This window comes from Rhipicephalus microplus, chromosome 2 (genome assembly GCF_043290135.1).
Source record: "Rhipicephalus microplus isolate Deutch F79 chromosome 2, USDA_Rmic, whole genome shotgun sequence".
NCBI classification, from domain to species: Eukaryota; Metazoa; Arthropoda; class Arachnida; order Ixodida; family Ixodidae; genus Rhipicephalus; species Rhipicephalus microplus.
The window spans coordinates 278,048,689-278,064,603 of record NC_134701.1 but is presented as its reverse complement, the minus strand read 5'-3'; the positions used below and the strand labels follow the sequence as shown (position 1 = coordinate 278,064,603).

General features: G+C 44.5%; 1 protein-coding gene across 1 annotated transcript; it reads right to left on the bottom strand.

Annotated features, from left to right (window-relative positions):
• Nucleotides 1–2,803: 2,803 nt before the first annotated feature.
• LOC119179355 (cyclin-I) lies at nucleotides 2,804–11,679 on the bottom strand. The gene is made up of 8 exons (XM_037430426.2): nucleotides 11,532–11,679; nucleotides 9,712–9,853; nucleotides 9,385–9,519; nucleotides 8,871–8,945; nucleotides 8,619–8,759; nucleotides 5,905–6,135; nucleotides 5,036–5,164; nucleotides 2,804–3,263 (listed from the first exon to the last, which is right to left on the bottom strand). Exons 2-8 carry the CDS (start codon nucleotides 9,814–9,816, stop codon nucleotides 3,102–3,104), a joined length of 978 nt encoding a protein of 325 aa, XP_037286323.2. The 5' UTR covers nucleotides 9,817–9,853; nucleotides 11,532–11,679; the 3' UTR covers nucleotides 2,804–3,101.
• Between the last annotated feature and the right edge of the window lie 4,236 nt (nucleotides 11,680–15,915).

The window sequence follows — 15,915 nt, the reverse complement described above, 5'->3', positions numbered from 1 at the left end:
AGTTGCAGGGATTTGTCAGATGCCTTGAGCGGTTTACTTTTTTTTCGCCCAGATTAGCGTGCTGGAGGCTACGCAGGGGTGGGTGACACGCGTCTTGAAACATCATTCCTGGGGAGGCTCTCATGCCTGCTACTGTGGCAACTGTATGTATAACTTTAGCTCACTAGAGCGCCGCACCCAGCACATAGTAGTTAGTACCTAGTGTTAAGAAGCGCATCTAATCTAAACCACTTTATTTACTTCAGTTGTCAGACAACAGCAGCGATCTGCTCTATGATTGAAACAAAGCTGCTAAAGGCCCTCCGAAAAGAGCAAGGACGGGCGTCTGTATGAAGAGAGGGAACTTAAAGTTACAGCTTCAAACTGCTTTCAGTCATGTTTCGCAGGACCAAAATAAAGTTATTTTTCTTCCTTCCTTCTTTCACACTGCTTGTTAAACCTACTAACCATGCACTACAAGATTTGGATGAGCTGTTCACTACAGCGACTGCTTGCTGCAGTTCTTCTTCAAGCATGAGATAAGGTGTTAGACCTTATTGTTAAACCAGACAGTCATTAATATTCGAGAGTTGCAATGTCGCGACATAGTTGAAGGGTCCTGAAGCCTCAACTGCGACTCAAGCTTTAAATGAATATAGCGGACATCGGTAACAATGCTTACTTCAGCAATTTTTCCTATTACGATGGTGCCACTTTGCACCATCGACATCATTTTGAGCACTGACATGCTGCAACTTCTATTGGGCACGACTAAGCAAGTTTTGGCAATTGTTCTGGCATTAACTGATTATGTAAAAGTATCAACACACATAGAGCTTGATGAAAAGGTAAAAGGAAGACCTCTACCGAAAATCCTTTAGTGTTTTCTTGGTTGGCACCTTTCTTTTACCTTTTGACCATCATTATTCCCAACCAAATGAGTTTTCGTCAAACTCTTGATTTAGCATCAGATTTTGGCAAGTGACTACAGTGGTTGCCACAATATATTTGCTTAAAGTCAGTTTCCCACGCACACATTTGCCTAACGAAAGATCCTCGACTCACCATTTGGCAGTGTTAGGCCCGTATTTAGAAACCAGCCATTTCAAGTTTCTGTCCTCTCTACATGCATTATAAGGCCACAAAAATGGTAACAGGGTAAAAGATATCAAGGTTGGTTCATGAATACTAGCCTACTTTGTTCATTAAGTGCAATAAAGGCGTAAAATCGATAAGGAAAACTTGAGGCAAGGATGAGGTTGGCTTGTGAATACGAGCCTTCGATTCCTTCACCATCAAAACGAGATATGCTATGCGCAAGATCTGTCCAATACTGTGAGACACACCAGTAGTGACATTGCGCATACAGCAGGCTTACAACAGCAGTTGCTGTAGAAGGCACAGCAACCTTAGCAATAAAATAAAAAATGTCCAGTACGTTTCATAAATTACTCGTTTTTAATGCCTCCAAAGAAGTGGGTTGCCAGAACACTGGGCAGCAATTCCTTTCTCACAGGGACAACACAGGCATGTTGGGAGCATTAAAAGAAACATAAAAAACTATGCGCCTTGCACTCTCTTAAAAATGATAAAATGGGTGATGAAATGAGGATCATTTACAATGTTTTTTTGGTTTTTTAAGGATTATGAGTTTTTTTTACATTTTTTACATATTATACATTTTTTTTACAATGTACTCTTCTTGTAGAACATAAAATCTACAATATATAAAACAGAAAGACACGAACATGAGACAAAACAATGGACACTTTCCGAGACATGAGCTCTCCCCAGCAATTCCACAACGCCCGTAGGCTTAAAATTCGGTGCTCGCAGAAAGAAGCTTGTAAAAAAGTGATGGCTGACAGACAACATGCCACTCATGCACTGGAATGAAGTGTTTTCAGTGGATTACATCTGGGAGAAATTAAAGTAGCACTTGCCCAGGCAAGTGGACTTGAAGAACATCGACAGATACTCCGCGAACACATACGACACAGCAAATGAAGGTGCTGTTCAATGCACTTATTGCTGCAAATTTCCAGACGTGCTATGTGTCACACTTTCGGGAAACATCTCACCATTATTCGTGAAGACAAACTTCAAAAACATTATTATATTTACTCGGCTGCTTTTCTCAGATAAGAATGGCCAATGCAACAAGCCAAGCAGTTGAGCCTGCAAGTTATCCATTTATAATACAAGCTATAACTAGTGCTACAATGCTAATGAAACATTCCCTTTAAGTGAGACATGTATTGTAAAGTGTAGCTGTACTACAATGTACGACATGTATCAAACAACCACTCGTCAACTTGCGTAATTATTCTGAAATGCAACGTTTTTGGTGACCTTCCTCAAATCACTACCGGCCCACTGCACGGGCTGGGGAGAGAAAGATATAAGGCCTCACATGGCCCTCGTGTAAAATAGCTTTTTCAAAACGTCTCGGCACACACTCGCACAAAGCACAGGAAAACGTGGACAAGAACATACATTTGTTCCGCGTAAAGGTACACTTGCTTTTCGTAAACTAAAAGAAGGATCTAGCACCCTTCCTAAAAATGGGCATTCTCTAGGCCTCTGACAATGCAGCATTGACCAAACGCGTAGCATGCACAATGGTGACAATGCTCAAACTAAAAACAATGCAGTGGCAACCAATTGCGTGGTTGTGTATGTATAACAAAATGTATAATTCCAACAAAAAGAATAATAAAGCACACCAGCAAAACCAGGAAGCAGCCGCCTGTGAGATATTATGCAGTCTCACAAAAGTGTTCCAAGATTGTGGTTGCATGGGTGAAGTGCCATTGCACAGCTGCTAAACCTCAAGAGAAAAAGTAACCTGTGGTAATATTTTTTTTTGTGTGGCATGCGACTAGACCATAATCCTGCTACAATTACAGCACTGAAATATTCAGAGGGGGGGGGGGGGGTGCCTTTTGTTGCAATTGAACTGGCCCTGCCCTAATAAAAGCAAATAAGACAAAGAATGGACTAGTGATGTGGGCGGGAAAAAAATGCCTTGGGCTGGCACCAGGCCTGGCTTCCGTTGCTTGGTCTCTGGTATGAGTCCTTCCACGAGGCTATTCACTGGGGCAGTTCCTTTTTTTTTTTTTCTACATGGCGCGGACTGGAAATCCAGGCATGTTGATGCCACCTTGGCCCTGGTGCATGCCACAAGAAACGCTGGTAGCAGGCGGCGACGTCGTCGATGCCACTTCCTCACCGTACAGCCTTTTGATGCTGTCGTAGATGTCTTCGATGTCCGTCGTCTCCATCTGCACATGAGAAAAGGCAATGCATGGGGCGTTAGCAAGCCTAAGGTTAAAAAAAAATTGCATTGCTGAGCTAGTTGATTCCCAACTTTCAGAAATTAATAGCGCCCAATCTAACGAGCCAAAGAAGACATACAGCTCCTGTCCTGTGCTTCTATTTGTCCTCTTTGGCTTGTTCAATTTAGCACTGTCCATTTTTCAAAACTCCAGGTCTATTGTTAGCAAGGTGGGAATACATAAAATGAAGGAGATGTTTTACAGACTAAGGTCCTATGTTCTAAAGGCTGTAAGGGGACACACAATGAAGAATGCATACATTAAAATATGCATATGCAAATGGCAAGGAAACAAAATATCAATGGAGCAGTCTTACAAGCACAGCAAAAGCTGAATTATATAAATGATTATAGCAATAAAAACATTCATACCACAAGTGCAATAAAATTGAACAAGGACAAAACAGAATAAGTCTTGAAGACAGAAGGCATACTAAAGAGTTTTTAAGAAAGTGTACAGACTAGATACATTAAATTTGGCAACTTGGCTCCGTAATGAAACAATTGCAAATATCAAGGATTTTATGCTGCAATTGGTGCAAGCTCGTCAAATTAACAAAGCAACTTCTAAAGGTTGCAAGACAACAGCCAGAATGCTAAATTAATGGTACAGTGGTTATGAAAATGGTTCACAAAGGCCAGATCCAGAAAGTTCTTACAGCCCATCCCTTCACTCCATCACCCATAAAATAAGGAGCATAATAATGGCAAATCCACTGCTCTGCTGTACAAATAACCACAGTACGCACGTGAAAAGAACTTCACGCTACTTAAGTGAGCTTCAAGAGTTTAACACAAGAGCGTGATCAAACTCTATTCACACAATTCCCTTTTTTGCTCGTCTTTGCTTGCTTCTTAGTGGACAAAAACGTGCTGAGTAATGTGTGCCATGGTATTGTCCACCATAAGTACACCTGGGGTGCCTACTACAATTATAGTAGCAAAGTACTCACTACGTTGATGTAGGTAATATGCACACCCATGTAGCAGCTGTGCACTTCATAGACTCTGCAGCTAATAATGAATTGTAGCTCAGCCCTCTGTAATGGACTGCCAGCTTTCAACCACCCAATCATTGCTAAATTTGCATGGCACGACACCTGGTACGATCCTATGCTTATGCTATGCAATATTGCATCAATAAATGCGACTCCTTGCCCAGCAGAACTACAGTGCAGAGTGCTCTTCTGCAGCAGTTTCAAGCACTGGTATGGCTCCGTAGTAGAATACTTTTCTGGCATGTGGGAATACTAAGGTTTGATCCAGGCTCCAGTTCCAATTTTCGTTCTTTGCATTTATTGACATTTTTTTGCTGATGGACAATGCTGCCAACACTGCTACCGCGCTTTTTATAGTGCGGACTCTTGTTAAAAACCAGCAAACATAATCGAAAGACTCAGGTTGCCAACATAAAGCAGTGCTGCTAGTATGCAAGTAACTACAACAGCTTATATCACATGACCTAATGAAGAAGTCGGGCTGTACTGACTTAAGGATGAGCCATATCAGTAAATAATCCCACCCTGTCACATAAAGTAGGGTGGGAAAACACAAGGAAGATGTTACGTTCAACATTAAGTTCGGAGTTTTACATGCAATAGTTTTATTACGAAGCACCTCCCCCTTAGTTCAGCAATGGTCTGCTTTACTAAAAGCCAGAGCAATGGCAATTTCAGCAAAAACATGCATCAGAATTTAAGCACTGTCATTAGTACGTACCCTTCTCTTTGACGGCTTGTGGGTATTCTGGGAGTCCGAGTGCCGGTGTTTTCGTGACACAGCCGTGCGAGCTCTGGCAAAAATGCAGGCCAACTCTTCTCGGCACCGAATCACGTCACTGTTCTCAACCTGCGCAAGAAGCCATAAATCCATTTGCGTTCAAGACTTTGTATAGAATAATAACCAGAGGTCAATAAAACTCCTCAGAGAGATAATATGCAGCTACTGCCACCTACATTTTGTAGTACCAGCCAGCTGACCACAATATTATACACATCTTAAGGCGATGGAGACAAGATAAGGCTGTTTCTCTAGATTAGCAAGCCTTTCATAGCTTTGATAAGAAGCATTCTAACTTTCACAAAATTTATAATGAGCCCTCAACAGCATATTCTCAGTCATTATACTAATAGCACAAGAAACATGACAGGCAAACTGATTGGCGGCTGCTTTCAGCAAAAAAAGTGATAACAAAGAGTTCTCTGAAGATGCTACACATATGCAGGTTTGGCAGCTTATAAAAACGATTGATTCTTTGATTTATTGAACACAACACATTTTGGGAGGCAAAAGAAGAAGCTATATAAGGGTGCCTCGAGGGAGAACTTCACCCTTGTATTGGGTAATATACAAGAAAATGCACAGGTAATTTGTTTTCAATGCCATAAACTTTGACAAATCATCACCATAAACATAACATTCTCATTCATTTCTTATGAAAGCACCAAATAGTGAACCACAGGAGTGGTTGTTACCCTACACGAAATGTTATGCAATACGTATATCACATGTGCATGATACACCAGCACAACACTTTATATCAGCTTTCACATAGTAACAAGAGTTAGCGTGAAGTGATTAGCACAAACCTGAGCCAGCCGCTGCAGGGCGATAGTGATGACGAACCAGTTGGGAGTCCAGGTCTCCAGCTCTAGACTGAGCAGGGCCAGAGCTAAGGTAGAGGGCCTTGTTGCCACCAGAGACGCCTGATCGAGGCAGACCTGCAGCTTGGTTTCCAGCAGGGGACCCAAAGCTGCCAACTGCTGCTCAGGCTGGTCTGGCAGGAGAAGGCTTCGGTTCAACACCAGCAGGGCATAGAACTGCACCCAAACGAAAGACAGCCCACGGTTAGCTCATATGAGCATAAAATTAATTACTACAAAACGAAAACGTGACGACCCAGTGCTTTCGTGAGCGCAACGTCGCAGATTCATTCTCACTCACGGCGGCGACATTTTTGTGAGGCCAGAATAGAAAAAGTGCTCGTGCAAGGATCATTAAGTGTATATTTAGAGAACACCTGATAGTCAAATTTATTTTACGGTCTTCCATTACACTCTGTCTAGTACTTCGGTCATTTTTTTGCCATGTGAAAAGTCAAAAGCTTGAAAACGAACATCTACGGTTGTATAGTTCAGTCACCTCGGCAATACTGCCCAATGAAAGCACACAATATAGCTACGTAGCATTACGTAGGTGCCTACAAGTCTGGACGCCGATTGCTTGTCTCGCTACCCTGTTGACCAACCAGATCAATCGATCGGCGAGCCTGGCCCCGCGGCGTAATGTCCATGTCTAGGTTTCGTCAGATTGGTGTCGAAAAGCGTCGCGATACTTCTTTGCTGTCCCTCGTTGTTCATCTGGAGTCTGACCCTAACGATGTGTCATTCTGCATGTTCGTTCTCCTAAATGGCACGCTGTACAGTCGTAGCGTCCAGCCAGAAGGCCCTGAGCTACTTCTAGTCGTGCCTAACCATCTCCGTTCAGCGATCCTGCGTGAGCTCAACAACGAACCAACTGCCGGCCACTTGGGCATATCTCACACGTACGATTGCGTCCTGCGCCGCTTCTTTTGGGGTGGTCTCACACGGTCCGTTTGACGCTACGTGGCCTCCTGAAATAAATGCCAACGTCGGAAACGTTTACCTGCCGCACCCCCTGCTGGACTCCTTCACCTGATCTCCATCCCTACCGAACCTTTCTTTGGTGTTGGTGTAGACCTCCTCGGATCGTTCCCTGAATCAAACTCTGGGAATAAGTGGGTCGCTGTTGCTATAGACCATGCGACCAGGTTTGCCATCACTAGAGCGCTCCCCACCAGCACTGCTACTGACGTTGCCGACTTTTTGCTCCACGATGTAATTCTATACCACGCGCTCCTTGGCAATTGCTAACCGATCGTGGACGCGCATTTTTGTCATGCAAACTTGATGACCTTTTGCGCTCTTCCTCAACGCAACACAAACTGACCACTTCTTACCATTCTCAAACAAATGGCCTTACCGAACGCCTAAATCGCACCCTCACGGACATGCTCTCGATGCATATCTCATCTGACCACCAGGACTGGGATCTAACGCTACCTCACGTGACGTTCGCCTATAATTCATCCCGTCATGATACCGCAGGTTATTCGCCTGTTTATATGCTCTATGGCAGTAATCCGACCTTACCACTGGACACCCTACCACCGACTACTACACCTCCACCGAGTGAACACGCACGTGATGCTACCACTTGTGCCAACCACGCATGTCAGATTGCCCGCTCTAGGCTGTTGGTTTCACAAGCAACCCAGAAGGCTCTCTAAGACAGCAAGCATGACAGCGCTGACTTCTGACCTGGTTCTCTATTTCTTCTCTGGTGCCCAGTTCGTTGTGTTGGATTGTCAGAGAAGTTGCTATCTCAGTACAAGGGACCTTACCGTGTCATACGATGAGTAACGAACGTTACGAGGTCATTCCAGTCTCCAGGACTAACCTGTCTGCAAACACCCCCAGTGACGTAGTCCACGTCAGTAGGTTGAAACTATACCGCCCTCCTTATGAAGAACACGTATAAAGTGCACCAAGCCGGTGCTTTCACAACCGGGGGTAATACTACGTAGCTATTGCATGAAAGGTGAACAATTCTGTGGACAGAAGACGACAAAAAGGGTTGGTTTGCTCACTCTGTGTGCTGCGCTCCGATTTTATGCACTGGCAAATAGTCACGTCCCGTCTCATTTTACGTAAGACTATTTTCTCTGATTTGGCACAACTTTACTGAGTAAGCGCTACTTAGTTTCGTTCACTGCTTCTCAACATACAAATGCACTCAATGCCTGCTTTGCAGTATTACTTTTTGAGTAAAAGAGCGTAAAAATTTTACTGCAATAACCTGAATGCCTATAAAAGATTTGACTCACAATATCTTGGGCACAGTACTTTAAGCACAACACTGAACAAAGACTAAGTTTAGTTGTTCCGAAGAACTCTACTTTTGTTCATAAACATATTGCATTCGACCTTAAAGGTCGAATTCAATATACCTACATTATTAGCACATAACAAATTTACTACAGAAATCATGAAACATGCAGGGTGGCATTACCGAAGAATTGTTGTCTAATCTAGTGTCTACCAATGGCTTCAAATTTGCTTGTTACGTCTCATATTTCCATTCGATTCCCATGCTGAAGTAGCAGGCTGAACTCTTGGGGCACGGCACCTTTCCAAGAAAATGCTACTTTCACATCTAAAGGTCCCACTATTTTTTATCAAGGTTACACAAACTAGAACCAGAGTATAGGTGTATGACTCACCCCGTGCAGGAAGTCAAGTGATGTGGCTCGACAGAGGTCCCATCTGAGTTTCTTGAGAATCAATGCCTCCATGCGAGTAATCTCAGACACACTAAAGATACAGTCACAGTTCTTGATCAGATCCTTGATATGTGGAACCACCTGCGAGTTCAGAGGAAACCCTGTCGTCAATTTTACGGCCAGTGCTTAAGAGTGATTGGTAGCCGAGCTACCAAGAAGTACAAAGCAGCCACATTTAGTTCAGGCACTTACCTCGTCTTCCTCGATAATCTTGGACGCTAAGTAGAAGCACGAAATAGCAATACATTTCAGGTACTTTGGTTGTGCCTGTGAAAGAATGAAACAGCAGTTTTAGTCAGAGAGCCAAGCAGATACGCGACAAAGGCAGAAGAGTAGTGAGAAAAAATCGCGTCGCAGATAAACACCTCAGTGAAACAGCGAGAGCCTGCCTGGGTGCAACATTATGACGTAGTGAACTACAGCATCGAGAACTAAATATAAATTTATAAATAGAGGTAAGCAACAATACACAGCTTAACTCATGCATTTTTCAAGCATACAGCGGCTTTGAACTAGTATTCAATATTCAATCCACTGTTTGTGCGAGAATGAACGGATGTGTGTGTTTGCAGTTATTTCATGTGCTGTGTCATTTGTTTACCGACTACTCATTCAATATTTGATTAACTTAGTTTGGTTGCGATTTTCCGGAGTTTCTGTATGTGTGTTCCTTACTAGGGAAAAAGGTGGGCAGTTCCATACTCACTCTGACCAAGCGAAGGAACTCGTCCATGAGTGTGACCGAGAGGAAGAGAGTCTCAGGATTGAACTTCAGGTACCGGTTGAGGACAGTCAGCCATTTCACAGTGTGGTTCCGTTGAACAGGCGTGATCTCTTCCCCCTGAAACACAAGTCACAATTTAAGCACAGGCACTGAAAAAAACAAGGTGATAAGATGATAAGATGAGCAGCAAGGCAAACCGCAGACACTCTTCCAGTTTCAAGATAAGATATGGGGCCCACCAGAGCATATCACGGCCAGAGAGACTGCCTAGTGGAGGTGTGTATGCGGTGGGGTCACCTCGAGACCTACCTGTGAAGCATAGGTGCTGGGCCGCCAGTGAAGCCGCTCCTTCCCGAGATATCGCTGCACTAGGGCGATAACAGAGTCTGCTGTGAGCCCGGCCTGGATCGACATGGCAGCTGCACTGGCGGCAAAACGCACCTGCTTCAAACTGCAAGACACAAAAGGAGAACCATGTTTAGCTTCCATGGCCAATAAAGCCCAATGCAACAGCAGAATCATGAGCATAGTCCTGTTCTGTTGCACCAGCGTATTAGTCTGTAAAGCCTTTGTAATGAGCTGACACACATTACTTTAACAAAGAGCATGTCGTGGTAAAACAAATGCTATTCAGGACACTTTCATTTGGTACAAGACACTTTCAGGATGCTGCATTGTGCTTAAAATTTTTATTAGCGTGACATCTTTGTCATATAAAAAATTAAGCAAGTGCAAGCTTCATTCGACGAGTCTGGTTAGTTAGTTTTTCTTCTTTTTTTTTTATTAGCGGTGCTGTCCAGCCTCTTGGCGAGCTGAAAATTTTGAGCAGACAGATAATGCTCAAGAAGCAGGGACCACAACGCCACAAATTACTGCAGTTATATCAGTAAACAAGAATTATGCGTAATAACCACGCAAAAGTAAGGGCAAAGGGGCTTCGGCTACTCAGGAGCTACACCAGAAATATTGCTCCCACAGCGAGAAAGGCCGCTATACTTGTGAACACGTACTAGCCTGCTATCATAAAGATGCGTGTGCCGACATTTACGTTCGGCGCGGCATTTGGAGTAGTTAACAATACGAAAAAGTAAAGAAAAGACAAATACGTCGAGTGATGACTACGTGCTCCCACGACGGCTAGTAACAGAGCGGCTGCGAAAAGCTGCTCGGCCACAGCGAATCGCCAAGGATTCCTACAAGGTTGAAATGGCGTTGCGTCAGACTGCCTGGCGCAGGTGGCGGGTCTTCCCGAAGCTGGGGGAGACGACGCTGTGGATACGCATACCGACAATGGATGAAACAGCTAGCGTTTCGGCCGACCCATAGAGTAGGCAGGCGCTCTAACGGCTTTTTTTCAGTCATGCCTGCGGTGCGAGTCGAGAGGCTGACGCAATGGCGCAGTCTGCACATAAACACTAGCGGTTGCTAGCGGTATAGAAGAGAAGTGAGCAACGATGACTTCCGTCGTTACAGACGAGGTAACAGCGCGAAAATAAGTGAACATACAATCCAATGCGGCCGAAAACGACGAGACGGGACAGTGCAGTTTCGGAGGAGCCACACCCACTTGTTATATGTTGTGCGCGAGAGGCAACAAGCAGGAGCGATATTCGGACATTTATGCACATAGTGCGTTCGCAACTGCTTCAAAACTACAGAACCGCGACAGAGCGAAGAGCCAAACATCTTGCGGAAGCGATTAATGCTGTCAGGAGGCGATGAAGTCGATAACGGACGTTATGCACTACGGAGTTGAGACGACCACTTAAAACCAAACGGCTCGCCGTTCTCGATCAATATGCAGATCAAAGTGGAATGCAAGGAAATGTGCGCTTGAATATCTGAGCACGAATAGCGAGGTGCATTAGTAAAAGAGGTTATTAAATTGCGTAGAAAATGGGGGCTCTTAAGTGCGATGGTCAATCGTAAGGTCAAAAAGGGCACTATTGCACAGGGTTTCACATTCGCCAGATGCTCAAATTGTAGAAAGCTTAGCGACAATTACCTGCATATCGTTATATTGGGGGAATGCGTCCCCTATACAATCACCAATGTTCAAATGAGCAACGGCGACATTAGCTGGGGGCACCCAGAAACAAAAGCGATACACGAAAGGAACATTGCCTTACCTCGGACTGTTGTCGAGCCAAGCTTGTCTTCCCGACCAGCATATGTTCGATAAACGCGCGTAAGCACTAAAAACTTTTAAACGAAAAGCAAATGGCTAAGACAAGCGACACATAACCATAATACAGCAGCACAACGAAGTTACCGTCAGATGACTGCCCGTTGGTAAACAGCTGAGAAGGTAAGGAGATTATTTGTATCGCACCGCGGGGCTTGTTTAAAAGCAGGACGCTCAAACAAGATTTTCAGCACTAAAGTAAGTAGAATATTACAGGTACATACGAATTATATTGATTGCGTTAACTATTCGATTGTCTACGCATGAAATAAATTGCTCAAAGTGAAGAACTGCTTCTTGACGCGCACGAGGGTATCGCTAAAGAGCACAGCGGCTGTTGCTCTACATCATTTGTTGTTCTTTTGCGTGTGTCGTCATAGTGACGTCAATGAGCCGAGAGCGAATCTGAGCTCGCGTAGCCGATCGGGTATGCGGCCGCTGGCAACGGCCGTCGCTGTGCAGGTCGCTCGGCGCTTTCGCGAAAATTCTCGGCCGTAAATGGAATCGCACGGCTACGCTGTGTTGGCTGCAGTTGTTCGAATGCCTTCAAAAGAAACGACGACAATGCCGACACGCTAATCGTTACATCACTACTGCGCGTAACGCCGCAACCAACCCGCCTGCCGTTCCAACACACGCAACTCGCTACGCAGATGCAGCAATAGCTCACACATTTGTCGAAAAAAAAAAAAAACAATGGAAGAAACTAGAAACAAATCGAAGTTAAACATTGGCTGGCTAGGCTACAATGGCTTGTCTGTGCCTGCTAGTACAGTGACTTTATGTACATAATATTATTTTATACGGACCGGTGAGATAGTCGCAACGACGGATGCATTATTTGCCTCGTTCGGTTGTTGTTAGAACGTACTGTACACTTGCAGAGAACGTAGTGAACCTTACTCGCATAAATAACCCAAACGTTCTGCGTTGCTACGGGGTTATGAATTTACGGCCCATTTTTCTCGTAAACGCATGAAAAGCTGAGAGAACATATATTGTATTACTCACCTTATTGCATTGTCGTGCCACTCTTTTTTTATTCTACTCGTCTTTTCACTTTTTTTAACAAGGACATCATGTGTTGCGAGATCCACAGAAAGGAGACGGCCGTGCGTGCTTCCAACATTGCAAAACGCAGCTGCCGCTTATGTGACATATTATTATTCACTGCGGAGAAGTAATGAATAGAGACGTCGCTAATTTAGCGTTGGTGTTCGAGCCATCTTCGTAGCCTATCCCCTCTGGCATGCGTAATATCACCATGCGTAATAGAGACAGGTGGATTTTACGGCGCTAGCGCGAGGCCTAAGGTTCATCACATGACGTTGTCGGGATAGGAAAAGGGGGGGGGGGGGGGGGGGGGGTCACCCATTTTTTTTTTTTTCAGTGTTGCACGTGCATTGCGATCGACAAAGGCATACACAGAGTTGCATTAGGGGGGATTTCATCGCAGTCCCCCCCCCCCCCCCCCCCCTCCCACACCTTCTGTTGGTCGAGTCGACAGAAAAAAAAAAAGACAGCAATGGCCTGCCTTTGGTCTGTGACATACCGGGGGTAAAGATGAAAGTAAACAGTTTTTTTATGCAACGTTAGGGACTTCGGCAGCCTGGGAGGGGGCAGGCATTCCCTCCCACTCATACCTCAACTAAGGTGAATAGGGCGGGGTGGGTGCTCCCCTGTGAGAACGCCTATATGATGAACGGTGCATTTTATGCTACTATAATGCGAGGCCTCTAGCTAATAGATTCACCACTGGTGTAGACAGGGGAGGTTGAAACACTCTGAAATTGACTGAACGTATCGAATTGATTTGAACGTATGGCTGAACAAAAAAAAAAAAATGCTTTGGCTATAGGCTACTGGTTCCCAATAACTTCGACCAACCTAGGTTCTTCGAAGCACATCATAACTTCGATCAGCGCATGCGAATTTAAGGGGGCTTCCATTGCGATGTGGCTATCCGCAATGGAGAATCGTATTCGCGATCTTGTGCTCCGCAGCAACCATCGCGACGATCGAGTGTAAGCAACAGGTGTGAGATAGGTCAATTCTCCCGGCTGGAATGCTCAATCACAACCTTTGCATTCGATCACTTCGCATCCGCGCTGAGTTCGTCTGTTACAGCTGCTCGTTGAAACAGCTGCGCCAAGAAAGCTGTCTTTCTATCACGTTCTTACAGCCACATAATGCCGCTGTTCTGTATACATTTTGCTCACTGAAAAACGAGATATTGTTCCCTGTTATCCACATCGCCTACGTTAGCCAAATATCACATCCTTCTGTGTACAACACCGTCTATAGTACATTTCGATTACTATATATGGCGAGGTAAATTCGACGGCTATCGAATCGACCTCTCTGAAATTCGAATACGAAACGAGGTTTCAGCACTATACTCAGGCCAGTGGAGCTATATAGCGAGCATTATTATATAAGTATATTAGCAATCATAATATACTGCACACTGTTTTGCTCATGGATGCGGATTCGCTTCCCGGCCAAATGTTTCGGCGTGTTCGGAACGCGAAATATTAATAATAATAATAATAATAATAATAATAATAATAATAATAATAATAATAATAATAATAATAATAATAATAATAACGCCGGACAAAATTAATCTTAAGTCCTTCGCTATCGCCCACGGCTATGACCTGCCTCATTAAAAATAAATGACGTACTATTTATCGGTACTTCTGTGCAGTAAACCTCTAGAGAAAAAAAAAATGATTATCTCTTCATTTTTTTTTTTGTTTAACTCGGTTTCCAGCGCTCTGGAAATAAACGGATAAAACCATCGTTTGTCCCATTCTCTCATTTCCGCGATCACGTTTTCTAAAAGACCAAAAATGGTGTGGTCTGGAACCTGCGCACGTAAAAACATTTTCCGTGTGGCCGAGTCTGCACTCGTTTTTAGCAGAGCTAGCTACTAGTCTCGCAGGGGTAAATTTTGAAACGACAAACCAAGAGCAGCAGGGCGCTCTCGGGGGCGATGTCGACACAGCGAGCACTGCAGCACGAACACGACTCGGATGAAATGAAAAAAAGAAAACCACTACACCGCTGCTTTGTTTCTAGCGCGGCTCGTTCCCGGAAGCCGAGACGCTTCCGCAAACCAGCCTAGGTTGCGCAACTTCTCTGTCCGTCGTCGCCTTTCAGCGGCCGGGCCTTTCTGCTCTTATTTTCATTCGACAATCGAGTTTCGCGTGAGGATGGGACCAATGAGGCCCCGATGACCCAAGGACGCCGACCAATGCGCTTAGTGGCCTTGAGAAATCAAGCGGCTCGCCGTCAGGCGTCGCTTCTGCAGCCGCAGCAGATGCGAGTCTGCACCGCGGTGCCTGGGCCACCCCGCTTTCCCTCTCCTTGATAGTTGCGTGCATTGCGCCAGAGCCGCGGCCAATTAGCGCGCATGTAACGTTGTATCACTCTTGTCTTTGCGAACAAGTGGTTCTCTCTGGCGCAGCGTGTGATGACATTAAACATGGCCAGAGTTTGAGCCACGCATGTTCAGTCAGGGTTCTGCCCTGGGTCTGTCTTGGACAACTGAAATGTTTTGTTTTCTATAGGTCGCACGTCAATGAAAGTTATACGTCACAGCAACTCGCCTCCTCCAAACCTACTCTTCCCTCTTAATTTTTGTCCTTCTTTTTCTTGATTGAATGAGGCAGCTCTTCCAATCCCAGGCAACCGATCTAACCAACAGTTACAATGCAGATATTTGCGGCTTTCGATGAGCCAGAACGCAAACGTCGTTGTATCCTTGGATTGGCCTCATGAGTCGCAACAACAACAACAACAACAACAACAACAACAACAACAACAACAACAACAACAACAACAACAACAACAACAACAACAACAACAACAACAACAACAACAACAACAACAATAATAATAATAATAATAATAATAATAATAATAATAATAATAATAATAATAATATTAATAATAATAATAATAATAATAATAATAATAATAATAATAATAATAATAATAATAATAATAATAATAATAATAATAATAATAATAATAAATTGGGTTCGACGTCCCCAAACCACGATGTGATTATGAGAAGAAGCCCTAGTGGAGGGCTTCGGAAATTTCGACCCTTTAGTGTTCTTTAACGTGACCTGACATTGCACAGCAGCGCGCGGGCCTCAACCACTTCGCCTCCACCGAAATACGACCGCTGTGTCCGGGATCAAAGCCGCGACTTTCGGGTCAACAGCGGAGCACCGCAGCCGTTGATCCACCGCGGTGGACTTTGGACCGTGATTACCTGCTTTCCACAAGTCCAACGAAGCTATAGGGGACCAATG

Excerpts from the sequence above, each read along its gene's own strand:
- LOC119179355 (XM_037430426.2), bottom strand. The coding sequence starts at position 9,816 with ATGTCGATCCAGGCCGGGCTCACAGCAGACTCTGTTATCGCCCTAGTG. Across the intron at positions 8,946-9,384 it reads AGTTCCTTCGCTTGGTCAGA|GCACAACCAAAGTACCTGAA; the intron begins GTGAGTATGGAA and ends ATTCTTTCACAG. Across the intron at positions 5,165-5,904 it reads CCCTGCAGCGGCTGGCTCAG|GTTGAGAACAGTGACGTGAT; the intron begins GTTTGTGCTAAT and ends CTTCTTGCGCAG.